Source organism: Hippocampus bargibanti, linkage group LG12 (assembly GCF_051943395.1).
Source record: "Hippocampus bargibanti isolate YZ-2025 linkage group LG12, ASM5194339v1, whole genome shotgun sequence".
Classification (NCBI taxonomy): domain Eukaryota; kingdom Metazoa; phylum Chordata; class Actinopteri; order Syngnathiformes; family Syngnathidae; genus Hippocampus; species Hippocampus bargibanti.
The window spans coordinates 19,833,319-19,849,388 of NC_142745.1; the positions used below are offsets into that span (position 1 = coordinate 19,833,319).

Here is a 16,070-nt window from a genome sequence, read left to right on the forward strand (position 1 = left end):
AAGGCACTTAGAAATTAAATGTATTATTATAATAATAATAATAATAATAATAATAATAATAATTATTATTATTATTATAAATTCAAGGAGTGGGGGCCAATCTGGCACACCACATCATTATATTCGGCCCACGAAAGCAAATCAAGCAAGTGCCATGATGTTGACTAAAGTCCGAACCAACATTTCAAATTGCCCCATGTAAACCACAATAACGGTCATTATACTTCACTTCAGATTTGAAAACTAGTTATTCATTCATTTTTTTGCACGCTCAGTATATAATAATAATAATAATAATAATAATAATACTAATAATAATAATACATTCCATTTATAAGTGCCTTTCAAAACTCTCATGGTCACTTTACAGTCACAGGATAAGTTTTTCTGTGGGTGAGCAGCGGCAGCCATATGTGCCGGCGTTCACTCCACCCGGAGAAACTCAAATAGATAGAAGGTTAGCTCACTAGCGAATAGATAACAAATAGATAGCTAGCTAACTAGATAGCAAATAGATAGCAAGCTAGGTAGTCAGCCAGATAGCTAGTTAGCAATTAGATAGCTAGCAAGATAGCCAACTAGATAGCTAGCTATATAGCCAGCTAGCCATACATTTCATTTATGAGCGCCTTTCAAAACTCTCAAGGTCACTTTCCAGTCACAGGATAAGTTTTTCTGTAGGTGAGCAGCGGCAGCCATATGCGCCAGCGTTCACTCAACCCGGAGGAACTCGAATAGATAACAAATAGATAGCGAATAAAAATAATAATACATTACATTACATTTTAAGTGCCTTTCAAAGCTCTCAAGGACACTTTACAGTCACAGACAAGAATAGATACAATAATAAATAAAATACAATTATAAATAGAAACAACAGATAGAGCTACACAGAACATACAATTTTAAATAGATGGGTTTGGAGATGGGATTTGAAGGTGGGAAGAGAATCCATGTTACGAATGTTGGGAGGAAGTGAGTTCCAGAGTTTGAATTTCAATAGTCAATCTGGGAGGTGACAAGACAATGAACATCCGCGAACATCCGGTCACAAATATTGATCCAAGCCGGTGTCTGAGCAATCAGTGGCGTGACGACTGCCAACAGGTGGCGCTCCCTTCCGATTGGGGGTGAGAAGGATGCGTCCTGGCACTCGCCTCATCTGGGCCTGGTGGCACCGTTAATGGCTCTGAGAGCGCACATGTGCATATCGACTAATGGGCCGGTGTGACGGAACAGGTGGGAAAGGCACGCTTCCCACACACACACACACACACACACACATGGTCGAGAGCACTTTGTCGTCCAAAAGTGGCCAAGCAAGCCGGCGAGAGGCTCTCTAATGAATCCTGTAGAAACGCTGAGCGCTTCAATTAGACTGCGCCGCCACTTTGTCCCCAAATCCCATGGCTTTTTCTGAGTGTGTTGGTTTATTTGAGGCAACTGAAATTCGCCTTGGGAAAACACGCTGTTTCGCTGTTGTTGTTTTTCTTTTTTAGCATCACTGGAAGGTGAATTGAAAATGGAGCCGTTGATTGATTGATTTATTTTATTCCTTATCGTCAAGCAAGATAATATGGAGAGTGTCAAAGATGTTTGATCGGACGTTGTGGCCAAAGGCTTGATCACAGGAAGATTGTCTTTTACTGCCGGCAGGGGACGCAGTCATTCAAGACATACGTCCAAATTCCAAGCTATTTATTGAGAGTATATGCTAATTCAAGTGATACATTAGTAAAACATAGTTTTCTTGATTAGAATACTACTCCACTGTACATTCTCAGCACCAACAGCGGTAAGCAATACAACATCGATGTTTTAATTGGTTGTCTTTTATTTAGTTATTTTTTGTAGTTATAAATTTGTAACCTGGATAATGAGCTCTTCCTGTGAGGGAGTTTCAAGTCCTAAATTACTCCTGTGACGAAGGAGTTTCCCAAGTCCTAAATTCTGTCCAAAGCCAGATCTCCTAGATTAAGATGACAGGATAACAGGCTATGTCTGTTTAATTCAACAACATAATAATATTGCACGGCCCACTATTTAGTTTTTTTATTTGTTAAAACAGTTTAAATTATCCAGTAAATGTTGTTCCACTTCAGGATTGTGTCCCACTTGTTGATTCTTGACAAAAAAAATCATATCTTTATGTTTGATGCGTGAAATGTGGAAAAAGGTTGCAAGATTCAAAGCTATTCATAGCCAGTGTTCACTCATCCCGGAAGTAACTAAAATAGATAGAAAGCTAGCTAGCTAGCCAACTATTGTATAGCTAATAAATAGCCAGATAGCCAACAGCTAGCCAGCCAGACATCTCACAGTCAGCTAGACCTCTAACAGGTAACTAGCTAGCTAGTGAATGGGTAGCAAATAAATAGCGAATATAGATAGCCAGATAGCTAACAGCTAGACAGGTAGACAGCTTACAGTCAGCTATACAGCTAATAGCTAGCTTGATAATGGATATCAAATAAATAGTGAATATAGATCTCCAGACAGGCAACAGCTAGTCAGCCAGACAGCTTACAGTCAGCTAGACAGCTAATAGCTAGCTAGCAAGCTAATGGATATCAAATAAATAGTGAATATAGATCTCCAGACAGCCAACAGCTAGCCAGCAAGACAGCTTACAGTCAGCTGAAGACAAAGCAAGCACCGACATCCTCGTCCGCCTGCCGAACGGAGCGTCCAGAAGCATCCGGAAGCAGGCACCTTTAAAGGAAAGTGCATCTTGCCGGAGAAAGCGCCTAACTAATTGCCGTTCCGTAATGCCATGGGAACCGCTAACGAGGCTCAGGCCCACGTAGCCCCTTTCCTCCGGAGTAGACAAACTACTTCACCTGTTAATTAACCCGTGAATATTGTAATGAAACACCTTTGCGGCAAATGCACCTCGAGAGGAAGCAACGAGGAACATGTCAAGGTGTTGATACAATGTTTCATTGTCGACACAAAAGCTAGCGACGTCGGCGCCTTCCCACCGCGCTGATTTAGTCAGACACATTCTGATAAGGCACAAATGGCAACACGACCTCAACGTGTGGATGGGTGTGACATTTGAGCCAACGGTTTCATGTCTTTACGTGTACAGACAAACCTGGGTTTCGGTTCCAGAAATCTTTTCGAAAACTGATTTGTTCGAAGACCGAAACATCACTTACCATTATAATCAATGTCGGAAAAAATCTGTTCAAAGTCTAGATAATAACCTTTTTTAAAGCACTTTTTAAACACTTTTACAGCATAACCTGTAATATTAGACTGTAATATTAGAGTAGGTCATTTGTAAAATACTATAAAATTGTAAAAATGTAGTATTATTATTACTGTATCTATTAGCTGGATAGCTGCCTGGCTATATATTTGATATCTATTTATCATGCTGGCTATCTAGCTAGCTATCTATTAGCTATCTAACTGGCTAGATGGCTCTCTAGCTAGCTATTAGCTATATGTTAGCTAGCTAGCTAGCTTTCGGGTTGAGTGAATGCTGGCGTGTGTGGCTGCCACTGCTCACCCACAGAAAAGCGTATCCTGTGACTGTAAAGTGACCTTGAGAGTTTTGAAAAGTGCTTATAAATTAAATGTATTATTATTATTATTACTGTATCTATTAGCGAGCTAGCTAGCTTTCTCTCTATTTGAGTTACTTCTGGTTTGAGTGAACGCTGACGTGTGTGGCTGCCGCTGCTCACCCACAGAAGAACTGATCCTGCGACGGTAATGTGACATTGCGAGTTTTGAAAGGCGCTTAGAAATGAAATGTATTATTGTTATTATCACACGCTGTTTGTGAGCCCACACCTATCTCGCTAGCTATCTGTTGGCTATCTATTTGCTATCTACTATCTGGCTCGCTAGCTTGCTATCTGTGTCTTTAATAGTGACATTCAGTGTATTAGCTAACTAACTATCTAGCTAGATAGCTATTAGTTATATAACTATCTAGGTGGATAGCTATATAGCTAGCTATTTGTTGGCTATCTATTAACTATCTACTAGCTGGACCTATCTACTAGCTGGTTAGCTAGCATTCTCTCGATTTACTTCCGGGTTGAGTGAACGCTTGCGCGTGTGGCTGCCGCTGCTCATCCACATAAAATTTATCCTGTGACTGTGAAGTGACCTTGAGAGTTTTGAAAGGTGCTTATAAATGAAATGTAGTATTATTATTATTATTATTATTATTATTATTATTATTATTATTATTATTATTATTATTATTATTATTATTATTATTATTATTAGTAGTAGTAGTAGTAGTAGTAGTAGTAAAATACAATAAAAACAAATTGTAATATGTTTTATTTTCAACAATTTTAACTCTGTCTGTCACGTGGTGTGTTGGCTCCGAGACAAGCTGTCTTTGGGCAATATGCGTGGGAAGTCCTGGATCAGTTGCTCGCACACTTATTTTTCAAACCATCGCTCAGTATGGTAGAGAGCCGAATTTCGGTCGTAAACCGAGGAACAAAATAAAATTGAAATTTTTGGTCGAAAACAGAATTGTACGAGAACAGAGACGTTCGGAAACCAAGTACAGTGATAACTCAGCTCACGAACATAATTGGTTCCCAGAAAGTGTGTGTGAGGCGAAAATTTATCTTCCAAACATTTATTTCCCAAACATTAATTTCCTATGGGAAATTAATGTTTGGAATACACACTTTTCACACTATCCGGGAACCAATTAAGTTCGTAAGCCATGGTATCACTGGATATGCTCGCGAATTGAATGTCCCTGAGGCGAAAACGTCGTCACTTGAAGCGTTCGTCAGCGGAGGTATCACTGTACTGTATCTCACACGAGCACACGCATGCACACACTTGGGCGGGCGGGCGGGCGGGCCAACCTCTCTGTCCAGGCCAGCTGCAACAGTGACGATGTCTCCCGTCTCACTGTTGATGGTGAACATGTTGGGGATGGGGCTGTGGGGCGTCTGTGAGAGAATGCGGTAGCGGACCATGCCGTTCGCTGTGGTGGAGTCATCCGAGTCGCCGGCTGTCACTTGCATCACCGATGAGCCTGTGGAGGGAGGGGGGGGGCAGGAAAGAAGATCAAACGAGCACTGTGGGAGCATCAAGGGAAACATGGGTGGGCGCTGTTCACCGAGGAGCAAAGAAAAATGAGAACCGAGTGGCACTTAAAGGACAACCGACACCATTTTTTTCCAAACTGACATCAGAAAGACATTTTATAGCATCTAAAATACCCAAAATACACAGGCTGATATTTTTAGTCAAATTAAAAACACCAATAAAAATGACTTAAAGTGTCCCAAAACTACTTCAAAATGACCTCTGGGGCGTGGAATAGAGGACAAAAAAAATGTCGGCCGCCATTTTCATTTTTGGAGAAATGGCTTCACTCACTCTGTCTGTAACCCCCCCCATTGCTGCGTTCTTGTCAATCACGTGGCTTTAACCGAAGACTGAGGGCGGGAATAAAGGACCAAAACAAGCCAGCTGCCATTTTCTTGTTAGGAGAACAGGCTCGTTTGCGAATGACACATGACTCATTGTGGCAGCTCCGTGTGTTTCCCGAAAAATATTTTGTATGCCAAGGTAAAATTTTCATCAATTTAACGTTCGTAAACCGAAAAGTCCATAAGCCAAGGGGTTCGTAAACCGAAGTATCACTGTACCTCCCCCACTCCCGCCCACCCAAAAAAAAAAAAAAAAAATGCACCAAAGAGTTGAAAATGTGTTCCCATTGTGGGCCGATGAAAGGCTTTCTGATTCGGATTCTGAGAACGTGTTCCATGGCAATTGTGGCTTCACATCACGCCTGACGCTTTTCCCCCTCGCGAGCACCTTTGCACTCTCCTCCCTTTTACTCAGTCCCACCGTGATCCACGATCAATAAAACAGATTGTCACACCCCCAAAGTAACAGCTCGCTCACGTGCCGATGAACGAGCGCCGGGAGAACACGTTGTCGCAGCATCTTGGGCGAAGTGCAACGAACTGAAGGTTATGATGAGAAAGTCAACCCCACCCCTAACTGGAATTGCACCACTAGGAATTGATATTGGGTTGTTCAGGAGAAGCCTCTCTCTAAAGTTGCACTAAAATCAAATCTAACAGTCATTATTCTTGACTTCAATTTTGAAAACTAGTTATTCATTCTGATTCTGATTCTGATTCTGATTCTGATTCATGAACTTATTGGACGCTTTATATTTTATAATAAAAGAAAAGAGTACGATTTCTTACGCTGCATTAAAGGACAACCGACACATCCGGACAAGTAGCGTCCATAATTTGTAAAATCACTTCAAATAACTTCTACTGAGTGCGTTTTACAAATATTCCGCCGATGGTGAATCGTTGTGTGTTGCACCAAGACTACTATTTGATACTAGTTGACACAAATCCCCAGCGGACAAATCAGACCATTCCCAATGGAGATAGTGCGCCATCTTGTGCATTTTCTGGGACGCTACATTGGAGTCCAGACGGCTCGAATTGATACGGAAGGACTTCTTTAATCGATTGCAAACATTTATGCTTTCCTCTTCAGAACTATTTGAATCATATTGAGAACTGGATGAGTAACAAGAAAGCATCTTCTCCGAATCTGAACTCTCTGAAGCCATTGTTTTGATTCTGGAGCAAAGCAGTGTGTGACCAAAAGTGACGTCACGAACAAGGGGGCGGGACTTTCTGAATCTGCTCAGTTCCGAGCTCATTTTGTGGCAGTTTTGGGACAGTCATTTTTATTGGTGTTTTGCAATTGAGTAAAAATATCAGCCTACGTGTTTTGGGTATTTTAGATGCTATAAAACGTTTTTCTGATGTCAGTTAGGAAAAAAAATGGTGTCGGTTGTCCTTTAAATGTTTATGTTGTCCTAAAACTCAACATTCTGTGGTTCCTGGAATTCGAGTGACAATAACAAAAAGTGTAATGATGATCATTTCATGTTACTTCTGGCTTGAGTGAACTCTGGCGCATGTGGCTGCCGCTTCTCACCCACAGAAAAAATATCTGTGACGCTAAAGTGTCCTTGAGGGTTTTGAAAGGCGCTTATTAATGAAATGTATTATTATTATTATTATTATTATTATTATTATTATTATTATTATTATTATTATTATTATTATTATTATTCTATCTATAGGAGATAAAACATTCTCATGGATTCCGCAAATTCATAATAGCTCCAGAGAAGAAATCGTAACTACAATGTGGGTCATGGCAAAAAAATGACTTTGACACCTCTGCACTAAACCAAGCAAACATCGACATCTTTTGTTTGACAAGACTTGCTCAAAAGATGTTGTGACGGCAAGCGTGGTGGCCAAGAATTGCATTAGTGACATTCAGTGTATTAGCTATCTAGCGGGCTATCTTTTAGTTATATAGCTAACTGAGTTGCTAGCTATCTAGCTAGCTATCTGTTGGCTATCTATTTGCTATCTACTACCTGGCTCGCTAGCTTTCTATCTGTGTATTTAATTGTGACATTCAGTGCATTAGATATCAACTATCTAGCTGGCAATCTTTTATTTATATCGCTATCTAAGTGGCTAGCTATCTAGCTAGCTATCTGTTGGCTATCTATTTGCTATCTAGTAGCTAGCTCGCTAGCTTTCTATCTGTGTATTGAAGAGTGGCATTCAGTGTATTAGCTATCAACTATCTAGCGGGCTATCTTTTAGTTATATAGCTATCTAAGTTGCTAGCTATCTAGCTAGCTATCTGTTGGCTATCTATTTGCTATCTAGTAGCTAGCTCGCTAGCTTTCTATCTGTGTATTTAAGAGTGGCATTCAGTGTATTAGCTATCAACTATCTAGCGGGCTATCTTTTAGTTATATAGCTATCTAAGTTGCTAGCTATCTAGCTCGCTATCTAGCTAGCTATCTGTTGGCTATCTATTTGCTATCTATTCCCTGACTTGCTAGCTTTCTATCTGTGTATTTAATAGTGACATTCAGTGTATTAGCTAACTAACTATCTAGCTCGCCAGCTATTAGCTATATAACTATGTAGCTGGGTAGCTATATAGCTAGCTATTTGTTGGATATCTATTAACTATCTACTAGCTGGTGAGCTAGCATTCTATCTATTTACTTCCGGGTTGAGTGAATGCTGCCGCGTGTGGCTGCCGCTGCTCACCCACAGAAAAACTGATGCTGTGACTGTAAAGTGACCTTGAGAGTTTTGAAAGGCGCTTATAAATGAAATGTATTATTATTCTTACTATTATTTCAAACCTCATTTAGTTGGAATTTGTCACGTATCCGCGTGAAAAGTTGTCGCTTGAAATGATGCCAAAGGTGGGAAAGGGGAAAAAAGTGCTATTTCGTTCACATTTTATCAGGCGCTTCCTTCATTTTGGCCTGAGTACCTCTCATTATAGAAAGAATGATGGACGATAGGACCCTCACATACACGAAGATGAGCGGCGTGCCCAAAAGGGTTCATCTCTGAGCCTGTTTAATTCCTCTTTAATTTGAATCCTAATACCGGGTCCTAATTGCTTTTTCAGCAAAATCACTCAAGTCCAACTTTTTTTTTCTGGTGGCAAATGCAAATATTATTGGTCAATTTGCCCATGTGACCCTGTGTAATCTTTCAAGCTATATTGAGAAGCTTCAAGATCTTTAGCCAGAATCAACTTCCCCTCACAATTACAGAAGACAGAAGACGCTCCGGCAAATAAGAGGAGGAAGGCGAGGCTGGCTGCCTGACCTCACAACGGGAAAAAACATTGACGAGAAGAAAAAGATTGAGAAGAAAGGAAGTCAAACAGGAAAAAAGAGCATGGAGCAATTGCATGCTGCACTTGGATGTGAAAGTCATCCGCAAAAAAACTAATCCAGATTGACTCACAACTTGATGGAAGGAAACGACGCTTTGGATGAATTACAGTGATACATTGGCTTATGAACTTAATTCGTTCCTAGACAGAGTGTGTAAGGCGAAAAGTGTGTATCCCAAAAAATAATTTCCCATCGGAAACCATTAAAATGAGAAAAATCAGTTCCCAGGTGCCCATAAAACATGATTTTCTACTTTCTAATTTTCTAAGCCTTAAAACGGTATTATAATGAAAGAAATAAACTATACTGTATAATAAAGTGGTTTTATTTACCTTTGTGATGGTCGTTGATGGCTTGATGGAATGGAGTGTCCGGTTTCCTCAGCATTAAACACTTGAGGAACGTAACCTTCTTTCACCATCTTGAGGAATGATCCCTTGCAGGTGCTTTCTCTGCGATAATTTTACCTAGTTCCTCATCAATTGTGTTCTGTTGATAGCTTTTTACATCAAGTGTACAGATGGCGTGTGCGAGTTATTTGTGAAGCCTGATTGATGGGATATTTTAACCTTGCAGTCTACACTCTGCCTTAGAACTATCAAAGTTGAGTCTAAATTTCACTGTTTACTATCCATTTTCTCACTCTCTCTCTCTGTCATCTGCCTCTCTCTTTAATGTTTAAACCCCCCGCACCCCGCCACTGCTTCATTCTTGACCAATCACGTGGCTTTAAGACTGGGGGCAGGGAATAGAGGACAAAAAAAAAGTCGGCTGCTATTTTCTTTTTTTGGAGAACGGCCTCACTCTCTCTCTGTCTGTAACCCCCCCTCCCCCCACTGCTGCGTTTTTGACCAATCACGTGGCTTTAACCGACGACTGGGGGCGAGGAATAGAGGACCAAAACAAGCCGGCTGACATTTTCTTGTTCGGAGAAGGGGCTTGTTTGCGAATGACACATCACTTATTGTGGCTCTTCGTGTGTATCCCAAAAAATAGTTTGTCTGCCAAGTTAAAATTTTCATAAATTTAACGTTCATAAACCGAAAAGTTCGTAAGCCAAGGGGTTCGTAAACTGAGGTATCACTGTATTTCATATTTGTGTGGTTTTCCTCACCAATTAAAAAAGGGGCCGGGCTTCGGTGGACATATTTGAAAGCGAGGAGACTGGTTCCATGAATCAAAAGTGTATTCCAAGGGCCCCGTTTCCATTCATGTTTTGACTGCAGCAGCGGGCGTGGCAATGAATTAAATGGAAAAACAAAAAGCGAGAAAAAAAAGACGGAGAAATGTTTGGCTGTGCTCTCTAATTAGCTTCTGTGTATATAAAATCACGCTCTACTGAGAAGAAAAATCCATCCTCCACCCCCCCCCCCCCACCGCACATAACGCCTTCCCATATTGTTTACAAATCCACCGGAGATGAAACTTTGCAACAGAACAATAACCCAACGCTGTGAAAACAAACACGGGTCCTCGGGCTGCCATTGTGAGAGCAGGAGTTGGTCCGCTGGAGACGTTTAATCGACTTCAACATTCTGCTTGCCGATGACCGGCTCCCCTCTCTGGCTCGCTTCTGCCTGCGCTGCGCACGACCGCTTAATAATTCAAACGTTGGGCAAAAAGGCAAAGAAAGCTGAGTCAAAGCCTTTCCAAAGTTGCTCGGAGGGCTGGTCATTTCGTGACAAATATAAACGTGTGTTGATAAACCGTGGGCTTGCAGACAGCGTGTGATGATGGAGCCCCGACCTGCCAAAATGGCATACAGTGATACCTGAGTTTACAAACCCCTTAGCTTACGAACATTTTGGTTTACGAACGTTAAATTTATGAACATTTTACCTTGACACACAAACTATTTTTCGGGATACACACGAAGCTGCCACAATGAGTCATGTGTCATTCGCAAACAAGCAAACAAGGTTTACAGACAGAGAGAGAGTGAAGCCATTCTCCAAAAAAGAAAATGGCTGCTGACATTTTTTTTGTCCTCTATTCCCTGCCCCCAGTCTTCGGTTAAAGCCACGTGATTGGTGAGGAACTCAGCAGTGAGGGGAGGTGGTTTAAACATTAAAGAGACAGGCAGACGACAAAGAGAGAGAGTGACGAAATGGAAAACAGTGACAATTGGACTCGTTTCAACTTTCAGTTCAAAGGCAGAGTGTAGACTGCAAGGTTAAAATTCCCATCAATCAGGCTCCACAAATAACCTGCACAAGCCATGGTCACACTTGCTGCAAAAAGTTATCAACCCAGCTAAACTGAGCACAATTGATGAGGAACAAGGTAAAATTAGAAAGAAAGCAGAAGGCTACGTTCCTCATCGAGTGTTTAATGCTGATGAAACCGGCCACTCTGTTGGGGTAATTTGCTATACGAACATCTTTAAACATCTTTTTTGCAACGTTTTGTTTTTCTTGGACTTCCTGATACGTCATATCCTGCCTGCCTTTACATAATGTCACATCCTATTACGTCACATCCTGTCCGTCTTATATAAATGCTCTCCTAGTGCGTCTATCTCTCTCTCTTACCTCTCTGTCTCCCCTCAACCGACCTCACAATGTCCCTGCTGTCTACAAGATTAAAATAACGTATTCTGATTTCACCATCCCTCTTCTAACAGCCTGAAGAGCGATGAACCAGGAACGAATGATCACTTTTAACCCATCACACACCATTCCATCAAGCCAGAAACAACCATCACAAAGGTAAATAAAACGACTTATTATAGTACAGTCTATTTCTTTAATTATAATCCCATAGCACATTTATTATACATAAAATAAGGTATATTTTGTGTAGTTTTAAGTCTTAGAAAATTAGAAAGTAGAAAATTATGTTTTATGGAAACCTGGGAGCGGATTATTCTCATTTTAATGGTTTCCTATGGGAAATTATTTTTTGGGATACACACTTTTCGCCTTACACACTCTGTCTGGGAACCAATTAAGTTTGTAAGCTAAGGTATTACTGTATTTTGTCAGGCGGAGGGGACGGGTTCATAAAGTCTGGCAGCATTTTGCACGACTGACAGTGGTAGCAAAACTCAGATTTGGGTAGGACTGTTTTAGCTGTGAGGGTGCCGCTGTGGACTTACCTGGCTTGGATCCCTCCGCCACAGACCCATTGTACACCTGGTTCTTAAACTCGGGTCTGTTGTCATTCATGTCAATCACGTAGATGTACAGGTCGATGGGATTCTCCACCTGGTTGCCATTCATGTCCACCGCGTGGGCCCGCAGCTGCCAATGCATATGCAAGCGAACAAAGATAAGTCAACGCAAAATGCAGTGGCGAACTGTGATTTTGGTCCCTAGCTAGGCCTTAAAGGACAACCGACACATTTTTTTTGTTTCCTAACTGACATCAGAAAAACGTTTTATAGCATCAGAATCAGAATCAGAATCATCTTTATTGCCAAGTATGTAGAACACACAAGGAATTTGTTCCCGGTAGAACACGCTGCACTAGTATCGTCGTCAAAAAAACTGCTAAGTGGCACTATACAGTTCCATTTTGGCTACTGTTGCATGCAAAATACCCAAAACACGCATGCTGATATTTTTAGTCAAATGCAAAACACCAATAAAAATGACTTTAAATGTCCCAAAACGGCCACAAAATGAGCTCGGAACTATTGGTGACACATTGCCTTGCTGCAGAATCAAAACAATGGCTTCAGAGAGTTCAGATTCGGAGAAGATGCTTTCTTGTTACTCATCCAGTTATGAATATGATTCAAATCGTTCTGAATAGGAAAACATAAATGTTTGCAATCGATTAAATAAGTCCCTCCTTATCAATTCGAGCCATCTAGACTCCAATGTAGCGCCCAGAAAATCCACACGATGGCGCACAAGCTCCGTTGGAAATGGCTGATTTGTCCGCTGGGAATTTGTGTACATTTACACATTCTTTGTGTGTGTTAATGCAATTGACTGCGACACACAACGATTCACCATCACGTTATTCATGTAGTTTTCCTTCTAATTTCACGATCAACACGGTGTTTTCAGACGAAAAAAAGTACCCAAAATACATTGTGTGTCACTTTCTCGGTCAGGGGCGTTCCCTCCGTGACGTCATGTCGGGTATCGTCATCAACTCAAAAACAAGACTTCCTGACTATTCAGCGCGAGTCTTAAAACATAAAACATAGCTATATGCTGTGGAATGTTTGTAAAATGCGCTCAGTAGAAGCCATTTGAAGTGATTTTACAAATAAAGGACGCAACTTGTCCGGAGGACGCAACTTAGTGCTTAGTGCAGATACAGATTGTTTTTCAGCATTTTTGACCACGACATTCATCAAGGAGGAGACTGTGCTGAGCGGTTGCGCCTTTTCGGCAGCATGAATATGCCAGTACTGTTTTTGAATGGGAGGAATGTCGGAGCCATTCGACTGCCATCGCTGGACACCGAAGGGGCCATTGTGCTTTTTTGCGCCTGTAATGGGCAGCATCTTCACAGCCCCGCTTTGTTTAGCGGAAAGGTCAGTGCTGTTGGACAGTCTGCGGCTAGATGGATGCATGGCTTGGGGAACCCGCGATAAGAAGAAAGGAGCGTCAGCGCAGAGCGCCGATGCGTATGTGGAACTGTTGCGGCTTGGAATTGAAGCAGATTTATGTGGAACAGGAGATGTGAGACAATCTCTTTTCGTCAATGGATGCTACAGCTGCGTGTTTGCTTTCAACATTTAGCTTGTAGTCGACGGGCACATTCCACCATGATGTCCCTGATCCACTGGTGGAAAGATGCTTTGATCATTTCCTCTTTCATCTAGAACTGCTTCATGTCATCACAAAGAGGGTACAGCAAGTCCTGAAGAATGAATGTCTCTCTGTGTCTTTGTTTTGTCATATTGTCTCTATGCTGTCATATTATTTGTTATTTAGTTTTTTTGTTGTTCTTTTGACTTCAAGACGGCGCCCCGAGAGTCGCTGCCTTTCCAGCAGCTCATGTATTTTGTTTTTCTACTTTCATTCCTTTCATGACTTTGCTGCTGTGAAATGTAAATTTCTCCACTGTGAGACTAACAAAGGCAAATCCAATCCAATCCAATCCATCTGAATCAATCCAACCCTTCATAACTATTTGATGACTATACAACCTCGATTGCAGCTACAAGCTACGACTGCGACTTGACTACAAGTACACTAGAGGGTACTGTTAGCCAAGAAATAAGGCCTGCGAGAAGGCCTTGGTGTTGCCAACACGAAATCTGCAATAAAGCAATAGTTTGATCTACACTTATTTGGCCTTGGCTTTGACACCTTTTATGTAAGGGATTAGCCAGCTAGCTGAATAGAAAGAGAGATAGCTAGCTCGATCACTAGCTAGCTCGATCGCGAGCGATCTCGATTGCTAGCTAGCTCAATCGCTAGCTAGCTGTCAGAGATGTTCGATCGGACACTATGGACACAGAAAGATTGCCTTTTACTGCCAGCAGGGGACGCAGCCAATCAAGACAGACGCCCGAATTCTGCAGCCCTCTGCCAAGCTATTTATTGAGAGTAAATGCAAATTAAAGTGATACATTAGTAAAACATAGTTTTCTTGATTAGAATACCACACCCCTGGACGTTCCAAGCACCAACAGCTGTAAGCAATAAAACAGATAGTTTAATTGGTCGTCTTTTCCATGAACTGATAAATTTGTACCCTGGCTAATGAGCTCTTCCTATGAGGGAATTTCAAGTCCTAAATTACTCCTGTCACGAAGGAGTTTTACCAAGTCCGAAATTCTGTCCAAGGCCAGATCTCCTAGATGAAGATGACAGGCCAACAGGCTGTGACTGTTTAATTCAGATTGACCCCAGGCCATCTGCGCCTTCATTGTGTACTGGAGTCACCATATAACATATAACAACATGAAACTTTAAAATATGATAACTTCTATTCTGTCTAACCTCTATCGCTAGCTCGATCGCGAGCTAGCTCGATTGCTAGCTATCTCGATCGCTAGCAAACTCAATCGCAAGCTAGCTCGTTCGCAAGCTAGCTCGATCGATGAGCATGGAATTTCAAGTTTGATTTGCTTTCGCGGGCCAAATAAAATTATGTGGAATGGCAGATTTATCCCCAGGCCTTGACTTTGACACCTTTGCACTAAATCGTACAACAATAACCAATCTAAAACAACTAAAAGATTAGCGCTTAGCATGTTACCATCATCGCCATATTGTTTTTGCATGTTCATCATCACGATATTGTTTTTGCATGTTAGCATCATCACCATATTGTTTTGCCATATTGTTTTGCATGTTAGCATGGTAGTTATGCATGTCAGCATGTTGTCATATTGGATTGGATTTGCCTTTATTAGTCTCGCAGTGGAGAAATTTACATTGCACAGCAGAAAAGTGATGAAAGGAATGAAAGTAGAAAAACAAAATACATGAACTGCTGCAAAGGCAGCCGCTCTCGCGGCGCCGTCTTGAAGTCAAAAGAACAACAAAAAATGTATTGAGTTTTGTTACGTCCAGGTTGAGTGAACGATGGCGTGCGTGGCTGCCGCTGCTCACCGGCAGAATAAATATCCTGTCACTGTAAAGTGTCCTTGAGAGTTTTGAAAGGCGCTTACAAATGAAATGTATTATTAATCTAAAAGTCTTTTGCTCAATTGCTTTGCTGAGTCACAGGAGCTTTGCCTGACAAAGCTAAAACTTGGACGATGATGCGGGCTCTCCAGATCCCACTTCTACTCCCTCCCTCCAGTACTCATCTGTCAAAAACAGCAGGCTATTCTCTCTCTTTTCACGCGAGCGGCCGGCTAACAAGCAAAGTTTGGCCCGTAATAAGAGCAGTGCTTGGAACTTCCTGTCAAGTTGAAATAAAATGAGAGATGGGGCTAAATTTCCCCCAGGCCGGTCGCTTGCAACATTCTCTAACCATAAATCATGCATCACATCGAGAGCCTGCGCGAGTCCACACAAGTCTAACGAGGAGCTCGGCTCGACCACAAACTAATACGCTCAATTCGTGTAGATCGCGGAAGGTACGTTTGGTTCGTCGCCATCTCAAGGGTAGCGAGACCACCTGCGCGGGCGGTGTCCGAGCATTGTGGTGGGCTGCTTTAGTTGAGACCTGGGGTCTGCTGGCCACAAAGGAGACCGAGTGAGGCCAGAATAAGTATTGAGCACAGGTGTCTAAGTCAATTAATGGTGAGTATTATCATAAATTATTCATTATTATTAATTAATCATTAATTTGAATTTTTTCTGTTTTCTGTTCCTCGTGATTGGCAAGGTTACTGCTAGCGAGACTGCACACTGCTCATTGGCTTGCACGCTTGCTTTCTGCT

At 41.6% G+C, this 16,070-nt stretch overlaps 1 protein-coding gene across 4 annotated transcripts in view; it reads right to left on the minus strand.

Moving 5' to 3' along the window:
- The window catches only part of LOC148890840 (cadherin-4-like), a 228,051-nt gene that overhangs the window by 23,217 nt on the left and 188,764 nt on the right, over positions 1-16,070 (minus strand). For all 4 annotated transcript variants that reach the window (XM_089009849.1, XM_089009847.1, XM_089009846.1 and 1 more), the window contains 2 exons: positions 11,865-12,009; positions 4,854-5,026 (listed from right to left, as the gene is read on the minus strand). In XM_089009849.1, coding sequence (XP_088865975.1) covers positions 4,854-5,026; positions 11,865-12,009 — 318 coding nt within the window. The remainder of the gene's footprint in view (positions 1-4,853; positions 5,027-11,864; positions 12,010-16,070) is intronic.